The sequence below is a fragment of the Phocoena phocoena genome, chromosome 6, assembly GCF_963924675.1.
Source record: "Phocoena phocoena chromosome 6, mPhoPho1.1, whole genome shotgun sequence".
Taxonomy (NCBI): domain Eukaryota; kingdom Metazoa; phylum Chordata; class Mammalia; order Artiodactyla; family Phocoenidae; genus Phocoena; species Phocoena phocoena.
Window position 1 is genome coordinate 72,709,127 of NC_089224.1, and position 22,448 is coordinate 72,731,574.

Here is a 22,448-nt window from a genome sequence, read left to right on the forward strand (position 1 = left end):
GGTTGGAATTCATTTACTTCTTGATGATTCTTCAGCCCCTCTGCCTTACTTCTAGCATCTAGAGGGTCAAGAAAGCTATAAACTAAGTTAGTGAGTGCTCTGTTTATCTTTCAGAATATTTTTGACATTTCACATCTGCTAATATCTCCACCATTTTTAACTGGTATTGCAGAGCTTGAGACATTATACTGCTGTAGGTAATTCTTGTTTGGCAATTGAGATGACTCTTGACAAACTAGTAAGGAACAGAAGTATAGTGATAGGAGAAAACTCCTTGGAAGGATCTGGATAATTATTCACATATCTCAAATGAAGAAAATAGATTATATTAAGTTTTGACAGTGACTGAAAAATACCTTTATATGGCAGTTCTCAGTACACATGTATAAACACTAAATGAAAATGTGTATTCTGATTTTTTTTCTGTTTTTTCCATTTAAAAAAATCTTGTGCCAGACCTAGTAAATTGATTTCATGGCCCATAAAGGGAGTTGCCACTACTGATTTGAAAAAACTTGCAGTGTAGATTCTAATAAAGAAGTTAAGGGCTTCCCTGGTGGCGCAGTGGTTGAAAGTCCGCCTGCCGATGCAGGGGACACGGGTTCGTGCCCCGGTCCGGGAAGATCCCACATGCCGCGGAGTGGCTGGGCCCGTGAGCCATGGCCGCTGAGCCTGCGCGTCCAGAGCTTGTGCTCCGCAACAGGAGAGGCCACAACAGTGAGAGGCCCGCGTACCGCCACAACAGTGAGAGGCCCGCGTACCGCAAAAAAAAAAAAAAAGTTAGAATTGTTGTCTTATTTGTACTTGGCTTGACTACTTATAAGATTTTCCAGATATGTGTGTATATCTTGTGTTTGCTTTATTTTTGTACTGAAGACGTATCATTTCGAAAGTGGATTTTGACAATTAAATTTTCTCTTATTAAGGCTGTTTATATTACTGGAAAAGAAGTTTTCAGCTTCAGAATCGTTTCTTATATGGGTGCAACTGCTGGTTCTGCGTACACAGACATGAATGTGTTTGACAGTCAAGTTAATTTAACTGTTGGTTGCATTGAAGTAGTTCTTGTCACAAAATTTCTGTATTCTGTATTGGTAAGTATGTTAATCGGTTTTTTATTTATTCTTTCCTACTAGTTGGAAAGTGTTTGCTGTGCATCAAGCCTAGATGAAGCATTCCTTACTTGATTTTTTTTTGTCCTGATTTTTCAAGATATTCTGGGTACCATATATCATGACTGAAATGTATAGTATACTGTTTATATAACATCATTTTCACATGGGAATGTTCTAGCTAATTGAAATATGTATTTTATAAACATTAAATATATGTATATTATATATCATATATGTTATCTATATTAATTGAATTCTTTATACATTATTAGTTTGAGTGTTTTACCTGACTTCCAGCTCTAACTAAAAGTGCTAAATATATAATTGAAGTTTGTTTTGGTCATTAAGAAAATTATGTTTTCTATTGCATTCTAGTTCTGTGAATATTTGGGGCTTTGAGGGATTTAGATTTAATCCCTATATGACACTTCCCTGAGGTATTTAAGTTCTGTTTCTGCCTTTTATAGTTTTGTTTTTTTTTTTTCCCTTGCTGTCAGCTGATGTTTTTTCCTGTGTCATACCTGTCTCTATGACTTCACTATTCATTCTTTTAACTAAATTGTGGTATATACACTAAATAATCAGTTGATTCTAAATAAATAATGTTGCTGTTTTTGTGATCTTTTTAACTGAGGTTATCATACAGTTTTTCCGATAGCCATAAAAACTTTTTTGTACATAAAAAGTAAAAATGAAAAAGTATTCTTGTTTAATTTTTTCTGATTTCTTTTTATAACTCAGAAGCATTATATCACTGAGCCCCTTTGTGATAGCCTTATACTAAAAAATTATTGAAAATAATTAAAACATGAAATTAATTAAACATGAAAATTAAGTATAATTCTGGGTGTATTTTACATCATTTAGTATTTTTCCCACATTTCAGGAATCAGAAAACTTTAGAGTTCTTGACAGACATATTTTTATTACTGTTTTATCTTAAAAACGTAAATAAGCTCTCTGTCCATTGTGGTTGTGTAGGGAAATACAGTGTGATTGTTGAGCCATTATGTGATTGTTGAGCCATTAAGGAAAGTGAGATAAAAAGGGAAATAGATGCCAGTGAAACATTGGAGCATCCACATGTTGCTTTGGTCCAGGGACTAGATTTTTACTGTTTTACTGTGTTTTTGTATCTGTATCTTTGTGTTTCTCAACCTTTATTGCAGAAAATTACGGTTTAATATAGACAAGTCAGACTTTGAATAAATAATGCTTAGTTGTTCCAAGAGAAAATTTTTCTTATGGAGGTAAAATCGGAAATATCAATATACATTTAATAGTTTTATTCATTAATGGTAGCCTTAAGAATATAATTCTGTTTTCTTTATAGGCTTTTATAGATAATTTTCAAGCAGCTAAACAAGCCTTGGCAGAGGCAACTGTTCAGGCAGCAGAAATGGCTGCTACTGGTGTAAAAGAACTGGCACAAAGGAGTTCTAGAATGGCATTGGATGTTGACATCAAAGCCCCAGTTGTGGTTATCCCACAGTCTCCAGTTTCTGAAAATGTTTTTGTTGCTGATTTTGGACTAATTACAATGAAAAATACATTCCATGTGATAACAGAGAGTCAGATCAACCCCCCACCCATTATTGATTTGATAACGATAAAGCTGAGTAAAATGCGACTATACAGGTAAGCTTTTCACAAATATACTTATGTAGAATGCAATCTTTTTCTAACTTTTTACATTAAAGGCTTTGGTATCTTGAGTTTTCTGTTTAGAGTGGAACTTAATTTTATTATAACTGTACTTAATTTTGTGATTTCCTCTTCCCCAAGTATTTTTTGGTAAGATCAATTATAGTCTTCTAGTTTTTAAAAACCTAGGAAGTATTGGGAAATTCCTCATTAGGTAATTAGGAATGCTGTAAAATTTGTTATCTGAGGAAGAATATTTGTACTTATTTGCAGTTCTTTATAAATTATAAGGTTATGGAAGAAATGGGAGAATTTCTAATATATTTATTCACTCAGCAAACACAGCAGTACCCGAAGTACTCTATCACCTTTGTGCTGTGGATCTGATACGCTAATTAAAGACACACACAACACACATTCACACATACACACACACACACACAGTAGAGTACAATCTTATATATTCACTCTGCATAGGATTAGGAATTAGGGGAATAAGTGAATATCCAGATAGTTTCCAGAACTTTTACTGTGCTGTTTCTAATCATCTATTCTAGATTTAATGCCCTTTTCCTCTTACAACTTGGATTCATCACTACTTAAACTTGCTCTTTTCTTTCTTTCTGTAATTTTTTTCTTTGATCTCATTCTATTTATTTTTTTCCTTTTTATTTTTGCTGCTTCTCTGGCTTCTGGCAGGTCTGTCTCCCTCCTGCCATTCTTTCCATCAACTGAATATTTTAAAAACAGCTTTATTGAGATATAATTAGTATATAATAAATTGCATACTTTTAAAATATACAGTTTGATAAGTTTGATACGTCTACACTTATGATAGTTTGAGTACAACTGTGTTAATTCTTCCTTAAATATTTTGTAGAATTCACCAGTGAAGCCACGGGGGCTGGTATTTGCTTGTGGGAGATTTTTAACTACAATTTCCATTTCTTTAGTAAACTTGGGACTATTCAAATTAATTATTTTTGAGTGATTGTTAATTTTTTTCAAGAAATGTGTCTATTTCACCTACATTGTAGAGTTTTATGACATAAAGTTCAAAATACTCTCTTCTTACTCATTAGTATCTATATTGATGTTACCTCCCCCATTCTTGATATTTATAATTTATAACCTTAATCAGCCTGGCTAGAGGTTAATCGGTTTTATTGATCTTTTTTTTTTTTCCTATGGGATAACTGGGTATCCATTATTTTTTTCCCTTCCAGTTTTATTGAGATATAATTGACATACAGCACTGTATAAGTTTAAGCTGTAAACATAATGATTTGACTTACCTACATCATGAAATGATTACCACATAAGTTTAGTAGACATCCATCATCTTCTATAGATACAGAATTAAAAGAATAGAAAAAAAAATTTTTTTGTGAGAACTCTTAGGATTTACTCAGTTAACAATTTCCATATGTAACATATAAGAGTATTAATTATATTTATCATGTTGCACATTATATCCCTAGTACTTATGTATCTTATAACTGGTAGTTTATACCTTTTGACTACGTTCATCCAGTTCGCCCTCCTCCTACCCCTTGCCTCTGGTAACCACACATCTTATTGCTTTTTCTATGAGTTGGTTTGTTTTGAAGCGTAACTGACCTACAGAACTATGTTAGTTCCTGTATCATAACATAGTGATTCAGTATTTCTGTACATTTCAAAATGATCACCATGGTAAATCTCTACCATACAAAGATATTACATAGTTACTGACTGTATTCTCCACACTGTACATTTCATAGCCACGACTCATTTATTTTGTAACTGAAAGTTTGTACCTCTTAATCTCTCACACTTATTTCTCTCCTCCCCCAACCCCTCTCCCCTATGGCAAGCACCTGTTTGTTCTCTGTATCTATGACTGGTTTCTCTTTTGTCAACGTTTCTTATTTGTTTTGTTATTTAAATTCCATATATAAGTGAAATCATACAGTATTTATCTTTCTCTGTCTGATTTATTTCACTTAACATAATATCCTCTAGGCCCATCCATATTGTCACAAATGGCAGGATTTCATTCTTTTTTTGTGGCTGAGTAATATTTCATTGTGTGTGTGTGTGTGTGTGTGTGTGTACACGCACATACATACATATACACACGCACCACATCTTATTTATCCATTCAGCCACTGATGAACACTCAGATTGTTTCCATATCTTGGCTACTGTAAATAATGCTGCAATGAACTTACGGGTATGTGTATCTTTTCAAATTAGTGTTTTCATTTTCTTTGAATAAATACTCAGGAATGGGATTCCTGGGCGGGGCCAGTTCCTGACAAAGCTGGCTGCGGTATTCAGGGTGTCCCAGAGTTAGTGTCATCCCTGAGGTGGGCAGGGCCAGATATTGGGGTGGTTGAGAGTCTCAAGGTGTCCCAGAGCTGGTGTTGGGCCACTGGTGGGCAGGGCTGGGGCCCAGTGGTCCCATGGCTGGTGTCTGCCCACTGCGGGAGTAAGGTCATGTCCTCGGAGGGGGAGCGTGCCGGCCTGCTGATGGTCAGAGCTGGGCCCTGTGGTCTCTTGCTGTAGAGCTTGGTGGTCCCAGAGCTGGTGTCAGCCTACAGGTGGCAGGGCTGGGTCCTGGGGAGGCCAGGAGCTCAGGGGGTCCTATGGGAGTTGGTCTGCTGGTGGGTGGAGCTGTGTCAATGCTCAGCTAGCTACTTGTTGTGGGATGTCCCAGGACTGGTGCCTATTGACTGGTGAGCTGGGACGGGTCCCAGTGTTAATGAGCTAGAGGGAGGATTCCAAAATGTTGCTTGCCTGCAGCATTGTCCTCATGGTTGAATGAGCATCCAGAAGTGGCTTCTGCCAGCGTCTGTGTCCCCAGCGTGAGTACCAGAAGCTTCCTGCTTCTTTGGGAGGCTCTCTAATATCAGCAAGTGGGTCTGACCCAGGCTCCTTTTAAATTACTGCTTCTTCCCTTGGTCTCAGAACATGTGAGATTTTGTGTGCACCCTCTAAGAGTAGAGTCTGTTTCCTACTGCCCTTTGACTCTCTCAAAAGTATGCCCCACTGGTCTTCAAAGCCAGTCATTCTGGGAACTCTAGGCTGGGCAGCCTGATGAGGAGGGTTGTACCCCTCGTTCCTTGGGGAGAACTTCTGCAATTATAATTATCCTCCCATCTGTGGCCTGGGGGTATGGTTCTTTACTATACTGTGTCTACACTCCTCCTACCTGTGTTGTTGTGGTTCCTTCTTTATATCTTTAGTTTTTAAATAGCTTCTTCTCTGCTGGTCTTAGGTCATCCTCATTGATAGTTACTCTGTAAATATTTGTAATTTTGGTGTGCTCCTGGGAGGAGGTGATCTTAGAGTCTTCCTATTCCTCTATCTTGGCCGTTACCTGGTTATCCATTCTTGACAGTTCAGTTTTATTGCTCTTAAAGCACCAGCTTTGGGTTTTTCTCTTCTTTTTCTGTTTTCTCTTTCATTGATATCTACTTTGATATTCATTATTCCTTCTGCTTACTTTGGGTTTAATTTTGCTCTTTTTCTAAGTTTCTTTAGGTGGTGGCTCAGATGATTGATTTGAACATTTCTTTTCTAGTATAGGCATTTAGTACTACAATTTTGGAGTCCTTCTCTGTAGCTCTGTCCTCTCTGGAATTTTACCATATGAACTCTAGCTGCCTTGGTTTCCCTGGACTCTCAGGTCTGTCTTCATAACTCATGGACTTTACTGGTTATTTCTTGGCTTATCCATCTCTCCGCCTTTCCATGACCTTTAAATTATCTCAAAACAATTGAAGTTGGAGCATTACGGCTTATCTTGTTTTTTCTTGTCTCAGTAATCAGTGCCCATTGCCTAATGTCCTGTATCTTGAAAAACATTTTTTAACATATCTTGCATGTGTGTCTTTATGAGGGGAGGGAGGAATTGTTTCAGGCAGGAGAGTAAATCTAGTTCATGATATTTCATCTTAGATGGAAGGAGAAATTTCCATCAATTGAATATTTGAGTATTTATTAAGCATGTAATGTATCCCAGGCACTGTGCTAGGAACGTGAAGTATCGTAGTGAGCAGTCTTTACAAGGGATGAATAAATAGTACCTCCCTCATTAGATTGTTGAGATAGGTACTATTTAATGAATTTTATGAGCTGATGCATAAAAACAGGATCACGTTTAGATTTTGGAAGGGTTGTAGAAAATAGGTCAAAAGGAGACAAAACTGGAAGTTGAAAGAATGGTTTGCTAACTGCTGGAGTAATTCACATAAGAATTCGATGTGACTCAGTCTAGGATAAGGAAGTGAGGTAGTAGAGGACTAACCAGGTGTGACAAATTTGAGAAGTAGAATTAAAGGTAACTGATTATTAAAGGGGTGTCAGGGTTAAAAGAGAGTAGTTAAAATAGACTCCAGCTTGCAGGTTTGTAAAATTCAGCATTTGGTAATAATGCAGTTCAGCGAGATATGACAGAGCAATGCAGAAAAAAAGTAGAGTGGAGATGTTAACAAGTTCTCTTATGGGCAAAGTAACTTGAAAATGGTTACATGACTTTTATATGAAGATATCTAGAACCGGATCTGGAAAGCACCTAGATATAGTGTCTGGATATTGGAAAGTGTTTGAATTTCTAGATTTGGGAGTGTTTAATAATATTTAACTAGTTATAGAAGCCATCAAAGTGAGTAAGGTCACACAGAGAATTTGTAGAGTGGGACATGTGGGGCAGAATGCTGAGGAATGTCCATATTTAAGGAATGGCAGATGAAAATCCCTCAAAAGAGGTTAAGATGGAGCAAGCAAAACGATGGAAAGGGAACCAGGAGAATGTATTGAAGTAGCGTTGAGGATCATGTTGATGTTGATAACCATGAATTAACAGTATATGATTTTTTTTCATGTAGTACATGATATTTGGTATTTGGAATCCAACAGTCTGTTGGATTTAGGCAAGACAGTTTTTTTTTTTTTTTTTTGCGGTATGCAGGCCTCTCACTGTTGTGGCCTCTCCCGTTGCGGAGCACAGGCTCCGGACACGCAGACTCAGCGGCCATGGCTCACAGGCCCAGCCGCTCTGGGCATGTGGGATCTTCCCAGACCGGGGCACGAACCCGTGTCCCCTGCATCGGCAGGCGGACTCTCAACCACTGCGCCACCAGGGAAGCCCTAGGCAAGACAGTTTTTAACAAGCAGATGTGACTGAAGATAGTGAGACAAGATTGTAAATATTGAAAGTCATGTTGACAGATAATGGAGAGGGAAGAAATTGAAGACAAGAAAATACAGATAGACTAATGGAATATAGAGAGTGGTTTATAAACTGGAGATTCAGTAGTCTCAAAGTCTTCAAAAATGAACATTGACTAGTTATTGATAGATTGCAGCAAGAATAGAAGGTGGTTAACCTGGATGGTGTTACTCTTAAAGGAGTAGAAGAGAGAGTGGATGAGCATTGTTCCAAATTAAGAAAAATGGTTTGTATCCCTCAACTCTGAGGTAGATAGAGTGTTGGAGAGAAATCAGACTTTAATAGAGCTTCATGGAAAGCTGGGTTTCAGTTAAGATAAGAAATGAATGATACATTTAGTGAAGACATAGGAAAATGTAGAATGATTTGTTTAGCCAAGTCCAGGGATTTCAGAAATTACAGGGAAATATTGAAATGAAAGACTTCTATTTTAATAATAGGCTGTAGACATACAATAATAATTTAAACCTTTAGGAGGCTCATTAACTTGGAGTTTAAACTGTGTAAAAGTCTGAATTTACTAAAAACAACGTATATGCATCTATATTTAATCATGTCTTGTTTGACTTCAAGAAATGATCTAGACACATCTTCTATTCAACATAGTATTGGAAGTCCTAGCCACAGCAGTCAGACAAGAAAAAGAAATAAAAGGTATCCAAATTGGAAGGGAAGAGGTAAAATTGTTATTATATGCAGATGATATGACACTATATAGAGAAACACCTAAAGGCTTCCACACAGAAACTACTAGAACTGATAAACGAATTCAGCAAGGTAGCAGGATACAAGATTAACATACAGAAGTCAGTTGCATTTCTTTACAACAACAATGAAATATCAGAAAGGGAATGTAAAAAAACAATCCCTTTTAAAATTGCAGCCCCAAAAATAAATACTAAAGAATAAACCTGACCAAGGAGATGAAAGACTTATATGCTGAGAACTGTAAAATATTAATAAAGGTAATTGAAGATGATTTGAAGAAATGGAAAGATACCCCATGCTCTTGGATTATTAAAATGACCATACTATCCAAAGGAAACTATAGATTTAATGTGATCCTTATCAAATTGCCCATGAAATTTTTCACAGAATTAGAACACACAATTCTAAAATTCATATGGAACCATAAAAGACCCAGAATGGCCAAAGCCTTCCTGAAGAAAAAGAACACAACAGGAGGCATAACCCACCCAGACTTCAGACAATACTACAAAGCTACAGTAGTCAAAACAGCATGGTACTGGCACAAAAACAGACATATGGATCAATGGAACAGAATAGAGAGCCCAGAAATGAACCCACACACCTACGGTCAATTAATCTTTGACAAAGGAGGCAAGAATATACAATGGGAAAAAGACAGTCTCTTTGGCAAGTAGTGCTGGGAAAGTTGGACAGCTGCATGTAAATCAGTGAAGTTAGAACACACCTCACCATACACAAAAATAAACTCAAAATGGCTTAAAGACTTAAGCATAAGACATGACACCATGAAACTCCTAGAAGAGAACATAGGCAAAACATTCTCTGACATAAATCATACCAATGTTTTCTTAGGTCCGTCTGCCAAGGCAATAGAAATAAAAACAAAAACAAATGGAACTTAAGCAAACTTACAAGCTTTTTCACAGCAAAGGAAACCATAATCAAAATGAAAAGACAACCTACAGAATGGGAGAAGGTATTTGCAAATGATGTGACTGACAAGGGCTTATTTTCCAAAATATATAAATAGCTCATACAACTCAACAACAAAAAAAATCCCAATCCAAAAATGGGCAGAAGACCTAAATAGACATTTCTCCAGAGAAGAAATACAGATGGCCAACAGGCACATGAAAAGAAGCTCAACATCGCTAACTCTTCTTCTTTTTTAAAATAAATTTATTTACTTTTGGCTGTGTTGGGTTTTTGTTGCTGCATGTGAGCTTTCTCTAGTTGTGGCGAGCAGGGGGCTACACTTTGTTGCATTGCGGTGGCTTCTCTTGTTGCGCAGCACAGGCTCTAGGTGTGCGGGCTTCAGCAGTTGTGGCACGCGGGCTCGGTAGTTGTGGCTCGTGGGCTCTAGAGTGCAGGCTCAGTAGTTGTGGTGCACGGGCTTAGTTGCTTCGTGGCATGTGGGATCTTCCCGGACCAGGGCTCGAACCCGTGTCCCTGCATTGGCAGGCAGATTCTTAACCACTGCGCCACCAGGGAAGCCCCAACATCACTAATTATTAGAGAAATGCAAATCAAAACTACAGTGAGGTACCACCTCACAGCCATCAGAATGGCCATCATTAAAAAGTCTACAAATAACAAATGTTGTAGAGAGTGTGGAGAAAAGGGAACCCTCCTACACTGTCAGTGGGAATGTAAGTTGGTACAACCACTGTGGAAAACAGTGTGGAGGTTCCTCAGAAAATGAAAAACAGAACTACCAGATGATCCAACAGTCCCACGCCTGGGCATATATCTGGACAAAACTATAATTCAAAAAGATACATACATCCCTATGTTCATAGCAGCACTATTCACAATAGCCAAGACATGGAAACAACCTAAGTGTCCATTGACAGATGAATGGGTAAAGAAGCTATGGTACATATATACAATGGAATACTACTCAGCCATAAAAAAGAATGAAAGCATGCCATTTGCAGCAACATGGATGCAACTCGAGATTATCATACTAAGTGAAGTAAGTCAGAAAGAGAAAGACAAATACCAAATGATGTCACTTACATGTGGAATCTAAAACATGATACAAGTGAACCTATCTATGAAACAGAAACAGAATCACAGACATACAGAGCAGACTTGTGGTTGCCAAGGGGAGTGAGGAGGGATGGAGTGGGAGGTTGGGGTTAGCAGATGTATACTTTTTTTTTTTTTTTTTTTTTTGCGGTGCGCGGGCCTCTCACTGCCGCGGCCTCTCGCATTGTGGAGCACAGGCTCCGGATGCGCAGGCTCACGGGCCCAGCCACTCCCCGGCATGTGGGATCCTCCCAGACCGGGGCACGAACCCGTGTCCCCTGCTTTGGCAGGCGGACTCTAACCACTGCGCCACCAGGGAAGTCCCAGGTGTAAGCTTTTATATGTATCAGTAGAATGGATAAACAAGGTCCTACTGTAATGCAGAGAAAACTATATTCAATATCCTGTGATAAGCCATAATGTAAAAGAATATGTATAAAAAAAGAATGTGTGTATATGTATAACTGAATCACTTTGCTGTAAAGCAGTAATTAACAGAACATTGTAATTCAACTATACTTCAATTTTAAAAAATTTAAAAAAAATGATATAGATATGAATTAGGTGTGAGTCTGTATTACAAATAGATTGTTTTTAAAAAGCGTTCCTAGAGCATTAAATAATATATATTCTTTTCTGTCCAAAAAAGAATTTTTTTATTGAAGAAATACATAAAATGGTATTGGGGATGAATGTAAAAGATTGCTGGTGATATGACCACCCAAAGATAACTACTGTTAATAATTTGGAATTGTTTTCTATTTTATTATATCTGCACATATATTTAAGTGAAATAAGAATTCTGTTGTATATTGCAGATTGTAATTTTCTCTTAAAAATGTGCTATAAACATTTTTCCATATTATTTTGAGTGTATAATTTTTTCTAAATATTTTAATACATAGTTTTTAAAAAAATCCATCTGCCTGTTAAAAATTTAAGTTTTTTATTGTTGTTTTAAATAGCAGTATAATGATGATTGATATCTTTGTTTCTCAATACTTATATGATTTTCTACTTATTTCTTCAGGATAATTCATTTCCTTCAGATGAATTCCTAGAAACATAATTACTCATTTATAGAGTAAACCAATTTTCCCTGAAGTAATTTTATCGCAAAGATGTTAACTGCAATATAAAATTTTTAAAAGATGTTTATAATACTTCTATAAGGAAAGTTGTAAAACTTAACCAAGGGCCAGAAAGAAATCTTGAATAATTTTTCAGAGAATATTTTCCTACATCTAATATTATAAAGGTGTCAGTTTCTTATAAATTAATTTATACATTTAATGCACTGATAATAAAAAAATCACAACAGCTGTTCTTTTTAAAAGCCTTTCAAAATTATTGTAAAGTTTTTCTGGAAATATAAATTGGGGGCAAGATGTAGAAAAGATTTTTTTTTTAAAATTGAGATTGGGCATGGGAGAATCATAACATTAGAGGTACTACTAAAATAAATTACATTAAATACCAGTAAAATATATTACAAAATTAAAATAATTAAGTTAGTGAAACAGTAGAAAACTCAGCAGCTGACTGTGTGTGTATGTGTGTGTGCATCATCATTATTCATATATATTACAGTCAATCCCCGTTATTCACGGATTCCATATTTGTGAATATTTCTGCTTGCTAAAACCTATTTGTAACCACAAAATCAATATTCATGGCACTTTTACAGTCATTTGTGGACATGCGCAGAGCTGCAAGAAATTTGGGTCTCCCAAGGCCTTTGTTCCCAGCTGAGGTGTTAAACAAGGTGACGCCCTGCCTTCTTATTTGAACTCTATGCTGTAAACAGTGTCCTTTTTGTGTGCCATGTTTTTTGCATTTAGGGGCTTTTCCTAGGTGATTTTGCTGTTTAAAATGGCCCCAGAGCATAATGCCATTTATAAGCATAAAAAAACTAAAGGTGAGTGAATTGTATATTATATGAATTATCTCAGTAATGCTCTTTGAAAAACTATGGACAGGGGCTTCCCTGGTGGCGCAGTGGTTGAAAGTCCACCTGCTGCTGCAGGGGACGCGGGTTCATGCCCCGGTCCGGGAGGATCCCACGTGCCTTGGAGCGGCTGGACCCGTGAGCCATGGCCGCTGAGCCTGCACGTCCGGAGCCTGTGCTCCGCAACGGGAGAGGCTGCAACAGTGAGAGGCCCGCGTACCGCAAAAAAAAAAAAAAAAAAAAAAAAAAACTATGGACAAATAACACATAAGTACCAGTCATATGGTAGAGAAGAACTTGCTAATTTAAGCACTGAGGAAAGAAGAAAAGTGATAAGGGAAAAATATCAATTGGCTTTGACTGTATAAAAGTATAAGTTTCTGAATATTAATTACCAAAACAAAATTCTGGGAAACATAGCATATGGGGTAATTAGCAACATCTGTAATAAAGGATAAAAATCCTTAAATATTTTAAGACAGTAAGTAAAAGATAATTTGAAAAATTGGTAAAGAACATGACTAGATTCTTTATAGGAATGGTGATAGCTGGTGTATATAGCTAATAGAAATGTTCAACCTCATTAATATTCAAGGGAATGAAAATTAATACAGTGAAATGTTTGCATATTAAATTTAGAAAATCTTAATAATCAGTAATTCTCACTCGGTGCAGGGAGATGGATACTCTCATATGTTGTTATTTATATATTGATCCAATTTCTTGTATTTAGTTTGGCAAATAATTGAGGAGTACATGTCATATTGTAATCATCTGAGCCAAGTACTGGCAGTACATGAAAGAATAACATAAATATAGTCCTTACCCTCATGAATCTTTCATTCTAATTGAAACTACAGACAAGACAATGACCTATTAAATGTACTGGATGGGCCAAAAGGGTCGTCCAGTTTTTTCCATAAGATGGCTATAGTAGCACTTAGTTGTCTTTAACTTCATTCAAAACAGTTTCGTTAGATTATATGTGACAGCTCTCATATCAGTGTGCATTTAAAAAAAGACTTATCAAAGTTGGTGAATTTTTGTGTAGCCATTTTAATATTGAAGATGGAAGAAAGAAAGCAACATTTTTGGCATATTATGCTTTATTATTTCAAGAAAGGTAAAAACGCAGCTGAAACACAAAAAAAGATTTGTGCAGTGTATGGAGAAGGTGCTGTGACTGTGAAGTTTCGTGCTGGAGAATTTTCACTGGAGGGTGCTCCATGGAGGATGCTCCATGGTCGGGTAGACCAGCTGAAGTTCATAGCGATCAAATGGAAACAATAATTGAGAACAGTCAATGTTATACCACGCAGGAGACAGCCAGCATACCCAAAAAATCCATATCAAGCGTTGAAAATCATTTGCACCAGCTTGGTTATGTGAATCACTTTGATGTTTGGGTTCCACATAAGTTAAGCAAAAAAACCCTTCTTGACCATATTTCCACATGTGATTCTCTACTGAAACGTAATGAAAACATTCTGTTTTAAAAACAAATTGTGACAGGCGATGAAAAGTGGATACTATACAACAGTGTGGAACAGAAGAGATCATGGGGCAAGAGAAATGAACCACCACCAACTACACCAAAGGCCCGTCTTCACCCAGAGAAGGTGATGTCGTGTACATGGTGGGATTGGAAGGGAGTCCTCTATTATGAGCTCCTTCCCGAAAACAAAACAATTAATTCCAACAAGCACTGCTCCCAATTAGACCAACTGAAAGCAGCACCCGAAGGAAAGCATCCAGAATTAGTCAACAGAAAATGCATAATCTTCCATCAGAATAACACAAGACCGCATGTTTCTTTGATGACCAGGCAAAAACTGTTAACAGCTTGCCTGGGAAGTTCTGATTCATCCGCCGTATTCACCAGACATTGCACCTTTGGATTTCCATTTCTTTCAGTCTTTACAAAATTCTCCTAATGGAAAAAATTTTAATTCCCTGGAAGACTAGTACTGGTAAGGAAAGGTTTTTCCAGAGGAAGTAATCTTTTGACACAGCAGTTAATATTTCTTGAAATTAGTCCAGAGGAAGAAATTTACTCAAAGACATGTACAAAGATAATGAACCAAGTATCATTTATTACAGTGATGAATTGGAAACAGCATAACTTTTTAACAATATAAGGTTGACTTAATGACTTATGGCATAGCTATATATTTTCATATTCACTTGTTAAAATTGTACATGTAGTATCCGCTTAGAGCTTTTAGATTCCTTAACTTAGTACCATTAAGGGAGATTGCAAGGATGCATACATGCTAAGTATAATGTTACCCTATAGTTAATACATTCAATGATATGATGCTAGGAATTCTAGGAGATCCCTGGTGACTCCCATATTTCTCTCCAATTGAATAGGTGATATGTAAATTCTACAATCATAGCTTCATTCCCTAGTTGAAGAATTTGGGATTTGCTGCCAATTAAAATATAAATGTATTATTGAGGAGTACCACCTTGAGATTGTCGTTTGAAGGTATAATGGGAGGCTGCTTTGGTCACATGTCACTTGAAAGGGGTTTGGTAACCTACTACTCTTTTCATCATTCCTGAGCATCAGTCCTACCCTTATAAGTACTTGGAAAGGCAAATATGGTTCAACTTAATATGAAATTGTCCATATTCAAGTATATTTGATCCATAGAAATAGGAATTTCATATGGTGCAAATTGGTTTCTTATGAAGTAAGGGGATATGTGGTAATCTGCTAACATGTGTAAATCAGTGAATTTAAATGTTTTCATTGTTTTTTTAAAATTAATTAATTTATATAGTTTTGACTGCATTGGGTCTTCGTTGCTGTACACATGCTTTTCTTTAGTTGCAGGGGCTGCTGTTCGTTGCAGTGTGCGGGCTTCTCGTTGCGGTGGCTTCTCTTGTTGCAGAGCATGGGCTCTAGGCACACGGGCTTCAGTAGTTGTGGCACGCAGGCTCAGTAGTTGTGGCACACAGGCTCAGTAGTTGTGGCTCGCAGGGTCTAGTGTGCAGGCTCAGTAATTATAGAGCACAGGCTTAGTTGCTCCGTGGCATGTGGGATCTTCCCGGATCAGGGCTCGAACCCATGTCTCCTGCATTGGCAGGCGGATTCTTAACCACTGCGCCACGAGGGAAACCCCTAAATGTTTTCATAATGTCTCGTGTAATGTATATTTATAGATGATGTAGAGATAATTCTCATTTTAAGAGTTTATTGTCCAACTTGTATATATTTTTTTATTTTTGAATTTTATTTTATTTTTTTATACAGCAGGTTCTTATTAGTTATCCATTTTATACATATAAGTGTATATATGTCAATCCCAATCTCCCAATTCATCACACCATCCCACCACCCCTCCCCGCCACTTTCCCGCCTTGGTGTCCATACGTTTGTTCTCTACCTCTGTGTCTCAATTTCTGCACTGCAAACTGGTTCAACTTGTATATTTTTGGCGCTTTTTAACATATTGTAAAATCCTATTGAAAAAATTCATTTTTCTTCAACATGGAACACTTCACCTCAGAGAAAGTCACCCAGGTTTCTTGTAGGTTTCTAGTAGGTGACTTTGAAAGTGTGTGACTTTCATCTCTCATGTTACATGGAAAGCCTGTTCGATTTTATTTTTCTCTTCACACACACAACATTATTGATTTCTATTATTTGTATATAAAATGATTAATTTTTTAACTATCTGATTTTGTATGAAACTATTCAAAACAATTTTATTTTTACTTATAGGTCTCAATTTATTAATGATGCATACCAGGAAGTACTGGATCTACTATTGCCACTAAATCTTGAGGTGATTGTTGAGCGAAATTTATCCTGGGAGTGGTACCAGGAAGTTCCTTGTTTTAACGTAAATGCTCAACTAAAGCCCATGGAGGTAACTTTTGAATGCTTATTGATTCCTGTTTTGTTTCTTAAAAAATATTGCTTGGGGACATAAGTCATTTTGTGTGTATAAGTTGTATATTAATTACCTTGGTCACAAATGAAATAATAGCATACAACCTAGAATGCATTGAATGTTTGTCATTCATTTATTCAACAAATATTTGAGTGCCTACTGAATGTTAGACCCTGTGCCAGATATTGGAGATCCTGTGGCAAAGAAGTTGTGACATTATCTCTGGTTTCATGGAATTTACCAGTGTAACGTAGGGGTTGGTGGTGGTGGTGGTCCAGAGGTGAGATAGACCGTAAAAAAGTCCACAGGCACACAATTAAAATAGTTCTAAATTATGGTAAATATCATGAAGGAAACAAATATTAGACATGGTACTGTAAGTAGTCAGTTAGATATTTTAATAAAGATGTTAGTGGAGAGGTCTAAGGCTGGAAATAATGATTTGGAAATCATCAGATTATAGATGGTATTTGAAGCTATGGGAATATATGAAGTAACGTAGCAAAGGTCCTAGAAGAATGGAGTGGTTGAAGATGAAAATGGCAAATGGTTAGTAATTTAGACGTAACTTTACTTCCCTATTGGTTGATATCGCGTCACAGATCTCCAGTGTAACTATCCACAAGTTCGTATTTTTACCTCTCGACTGGATGGAAGTCAAAACTGTATCACATGTTTTGCTAAAGTGACAGCAACACACACTCTTTCTGGAAGATTTCTTTAAGAAACCTACTTAACAGATTCTCTTCTCTCCCTTCACCCGTGTTTCCCTTTCTATTTCTCCCCATAAAAATTATATTCAAAAAGAGAAAATCATCATTTAAAAAATTTCAGATTTGTAACTTAAAAATGTATTTAAAGCTTAAAACATGATGATCTCTAACACACCATTGTAAAGCAATTATATTCCAATAAAGATGTAAAAGAAAATGATGATCTCAACTCAAGATCTTTCAACTCTGTGTATAAGATCATATGGACTCCTTAAATTATAAATGGGCCATATCTTCTTAAGATAGATAATTGAAGTCTCTTTGTATTGGTAAGACAACAGTTAGAAACTTATAAAACATAAGTAGCAAGTTCTACCTAGCATACTGGGCAAATCTTCTCCCCACTGGGCCCAGTCATTAGGCAGATTTGTGTGGGGCGGCTGGGACACCATTTTCCTTCACTCTTCTCCAGAGAAGAATCCATGCAGAATGTTCAGATGATGTTGCAGACCTTCTGCAAATGCCCAGCTGCCTTCCAGGACAGATCAAATTGGGTCTTCCCCTGCAGTGATCTGTCTGAATAGTTAGCAGCTGTTGTGGCTCACCCCCAGGTTCACACATTGGAACCCTCTTGGACATCATCCTCTGCATCACAAAGAGCCTAGAATCGGTTGCTCTAATGCATCCAGGCTAAGTGCTGCAGTTTGTGATTTTTGACTTGTCAGATGTTCGGTGGTAGCATACACAGCCAGTCCTGAAATGTAGGAGCCACAGACCAGTATTCCTTGAATCCTTACAGTTCTTCCAGCTTCCTGTACAGAGCTGTTGGCAAGAGTGAAGAGTAATGATTAATATCAGTTATTTCGGGGGTATTCAGTAAACATGCACTAATTGAAAGACTATGGTTTAGAAGTTGTAATATTTAATTTCATTTTATTAATTTATATGAATATACTATTTTTGCAATACCTGCTACGTAATAATCACAAAATAAGTGTCATGAATAAATGAAAATTTAAAAACAAAACATAAGTAGCAGGAATAAGGTACACATGGAGTTAATCTTAAAACACTAGATTAGTTTATCACTTTTGAAATGTAGTCAAAGGAAGCCTGATGCAAATAAAACTTAAATTTTGTGGAATTAAAGTTATCCCTTTGAGGTTATTAGACATACCAATTTAAAACTCACAGGTCTTTTTTTTTTTTTTTTTTAACTGAATTGCTGTTGTATTAGAGTTCTTCAGAGAAATAGAACCAATAGGATATGTGGTGTGTGTGTGTGTGTGTGTGTGTGTGTGTGTGTGTGTGTGTGTGTGTGTATGTATGTATGAGGGTGTATACTCTTGGTCTGGATGCGTTAGACTGACTTCTTGAAGACTCAGTTTTAACCTCTCCCTGACTCTGAAGTTGAGATCCAGGGGGAGTCGAATATGTGGTCCCCTAAGGTGGACTGCAACAGCTGCTAACTCCTCGGGTGTCTCTTGATAGGGGAAGACTCAGTTTCATTCTAGTGGATCTGCCCCAGAAGGCAGCTGGGCATTTGTAGGTGGTCTGCAGGACCATATATATATATATATATATATATATATATATATACACACACATATACATATATACATATATGTGTATATATATGTGTGTGTGTTTCTTTATATATATTATATAATATATACATATATATATATACACATAACATCTAGAATAATAACATCTAGACTAAATCTCTACATACTACGACCTAGTCAGGTTGCCATAAAATTAACAGTCACAGCTTTCAAGACAGGTCTTATGCTAGTGGTTTTAGGCTAAATTTGCAACACATGGAGTTTTGAGTTAGTGTGTTGCATTCTTCAAGTGGACTTAAGCATGATACTTAATGATTCAAGCCTCACCTTCATATAAAATCAGGATTATACTCTTTAACCTACGACTTTTGTGAGGATCAAGTAAAATAATTCTTGTAAAATATTTTCAATTGTATAAATTTATTATTTTTGATTATTCTATATTTGTAAATTGAGATGCTTACTAACCAAAAAAATACAAAGGCGCTACATGAATACTTGAAAATGAAAGTTCATTTTAAAGGTTTAAAATTAGTAGGTTAATTGCTACATTCATAACAGAAAACGTTCATCATTCATAGCTTCATTGATGCTGACATTTAGTTTAGTTCTGTATTTCACAAGGTACTGAAGATCACATGGTCATTTCAAAAATGGAATATTCAGTTAGTAGAATTATCTAATATGTTAAAAGTTGGCTTTTTAGAGGATTGAAATGAAAATTGTTTTTCTTGTATGAAAATTTTTGACTGCATGAAATAGTAATGTTAAAATAAGCAAATCTTATTTTTTAACAGTTCATTCTTAGTCAAGAAGATATAACAACTATTTTTAAAACATTACACGGCAACATATGGTATGAAGAAAGTGATAGTGCCTCATGTGGAGTAATAAAAGATCAGTCTAGTGTTACTAGTGGTGCTACTAATGCTTCACACCATTCAGGAGGTATGTGCTTAACCTTAAATTAGTCCCCCTCCTCTTTTCTTCTTTCCTTCTATCCTTCCTTTCATTCTTCCTAGTTCTAGGTTTGGGTAAAATAAGATTTATAAATCTTTTCTCTTTAGCTAATCTCATTCAGGTATTTCTGATTTGTCTGTTATTAGTCATTCTGTTGATTTTTTTTCTTTGAATCAAAATTTCAAGTCTCGTTGTGACAAAATTCCTTAGTATGTATTTATTCTTGTTATCCCAACTTCCCTGTAAGTCCTTATTTTCAATTTTTCTCTTCATCCCCTCCTTCTCCCTTATTCCTAGTGCAGCATATGTTCCAGATGGAATATTTTGTATTAAGATTAGGAGTATCAAAATATTAGAGATGTCAAGAGAGGATGATCATTAGTAAATGATGGATTTCAACAAATAATTAGAAGGTGGATGGAATAGAGCAGAGGGAATTGTAACTCAGAAGAAGTCTGCATCCAGTGTTGGATTTAATTTATTATGTAGAATCCTAACTAGGTGCTAAGTTCAGCACCAGCACATATAGAGAATTGGGTTAATTAGAACTGCTGAGATGATTTTGCTTCACTAGAATAAAGTTCTCTTCATTCTGGCATTTTGAGGAACCCCAAATCTGCCTACCTCAAAGTGAAATCTGCGAGTTCACAAGACCCACTCTTGCAAAGCACTAATATATTGCACAGCTTTTCCAGTCAGGGAGAATCCCAGCAAAGAAACAACCTACATTTGTAACATTACCGGAATCCTCATTCTTACTAGCTAGAATAACCAGCCTGGTCCGTTATTGTTAAATATTAATGGTCAGATATAAAGAAAATCACAAGAACCTAAGCCTGAAAGCAACCAAGATAAAGAGATAGTGTTTCCTGAATGAAACAGAAATAATTAAGGAAACAAAAGAGAACGTGAACAAACAGAAAACAAACTCTAATTCATAATCAGAGGATTTTGAGAATATAAGAACCGGATCCTACCTTCACTACTTTCTGCCTTTCCAAGATAAGAAAGAGTTCTTGGAAACCAAAAATATGATTGCCGAAATTTTGAAACAAAACAAATGCACAAAGCATGGGGTTAGCATGTAAGTACTGAGTTGGACTGTATGGTTAATGTAATCTCCTGTGACACAGAGAAAAGATAAGCACAGAGATGGAAAGTGATATAAAACTTAAGAGTGGTAGAGCTTTAGTTTAAAAGGTCCAATTTCCAGAATAATAAGTATTTCAGGAGAAAGAACTGAGGGAATGGAAGAGAAGAATCTTTCAAAGAAATAATAGAAGAAAACTCTCCAGAACTAAGTAAATATTGGAACAAAATCTTGGATGTAAAGAATCTACCAAGTTTCAAGCTGATTGAAGACTCCCCATGCAAACACATGTTCATGAAATGTCAGAACAACAAAAGTAATATTTTTAGTTGAAGAAAAACCAGGCTGCCTTTTAGGGCTTGGGGAAAAAGTGACTGGAATCAGATTTATCATGAATGAAACTGGATGGGATGGGATGGATGGAGGATGAAAGACAATGGAGTAATACAGCCAAATTTCTAAGGAAAGTTATTTTGAAGTTAGGATTCTATATATGGCCAAACCATCATCTAAATGTGAAAACAATAATTTTCAGATTTCCAGTGACTCAAAGTTTAGTTTCTTTATACCCATTCCTAAAGAAATTACAGGTATACCTCGTTTCATTGTGCTTCATTTTTTATTGTGCTTTTCAGATTCTGTATTTTTTACAAATTGAAAGTGTGTAGCAACTCTTGAGTCAAGAAGGTCTATCAGGTTCTCATTAGTTATCTATTTTATACATATTAGTGTATATATGTCAATCCCAGTCTCCCAATTCATCCCACCCTCCCCTTCCCCACTTGGTGTTCATATGTTTGTTCTCTACACCTGGGTCTCTATTTCTGCCTTGCAAACCGGTTAATCTGTACTATTTTCCTAGTTTCCAGATATATGTGTTAATATACGATATTTGTTTTCCTCTTTCTGACTTACTTCACTCTGTATGACAGTCTCTAGGTCCATCCACGTCTCTATAAATGACCCAGTTCCGTTCCTTTTTATGGCTGAGTAGTATTCCATTGTATATAGGTACCACATCTTCTTTATCCATTCATCTGTCAATGGACATTTAGGTTGCTTCCATGACCTGGCTATTGTAAGTAGTGCTACAGTGAACCTTGGGGTGCATGTACATGAAGAGATGCTCAACTTCACTAATTATTAGAGAAATGCAAATCAAAACTGCAGTGAGGTATTACCTCACACCAGTTAGAATGGGCATCATCAGAAAATCTACAAACAATAAATGCTGGAGAGGGTGTGGAGAAAAGGGAACCCACCTGCACTGTTGATGGGAATGTAAATTGATACAGCCACTATGGAGAACAGTATGGAGGTTCCTCAAAAAACTAAAAATAGAATTACCATATGACCCAGCAATCCCACTACTGGGCATATACCCAGAGAAAACCATAATTCAAAAAGACACATACAATTTTGTTTTTTTGGTTTTTTTAATGAAGTTAAAGGGATCAATTCACAAATCTAAATGTGTATGTGCTAATAACAGAGCTTCAAAATATATGCAGCAAAAAGTGACAGAACTAAAGGAGGATATACACA

The 22,448-nt window shown here is 36.4% G+C and overlaps 1 protein-coding gene across 4 annotated transcripts in view; it reads left to right on the forward strand.

Moving 5' to 3' along the window:
• Positions 1–22,448, forward strand: part of VPS13A (vacuolar protein sorting 13 homolog A) — a 231,975-nt gene that overhangs the window by 114,784 nt on the left and 94,743 nt on the right. For all 4 annotated transcript variants that reach the window (XM_065879497.1, XM_065879498.1, XM_065879499.1 and 1 more), the window contains 4 exons: positions 927–1,094; positions 2,449–2,753; positions 16,401–16,548; positions 19,651–19,801. In XM_065879497.1, the coding sequence (XP_065735569.1) occupies positions 927–1,094; positions 2,449–2,753; positions 16,401–16,548; positions 19,651–19,801 (772 nt within the window). The remainder of the gene's footprint in view (positions 1–926; positions 1,095–2,448; positions 2,754–16,400; positions 16,549–19,650; positions 19,802–22,448) is intronic.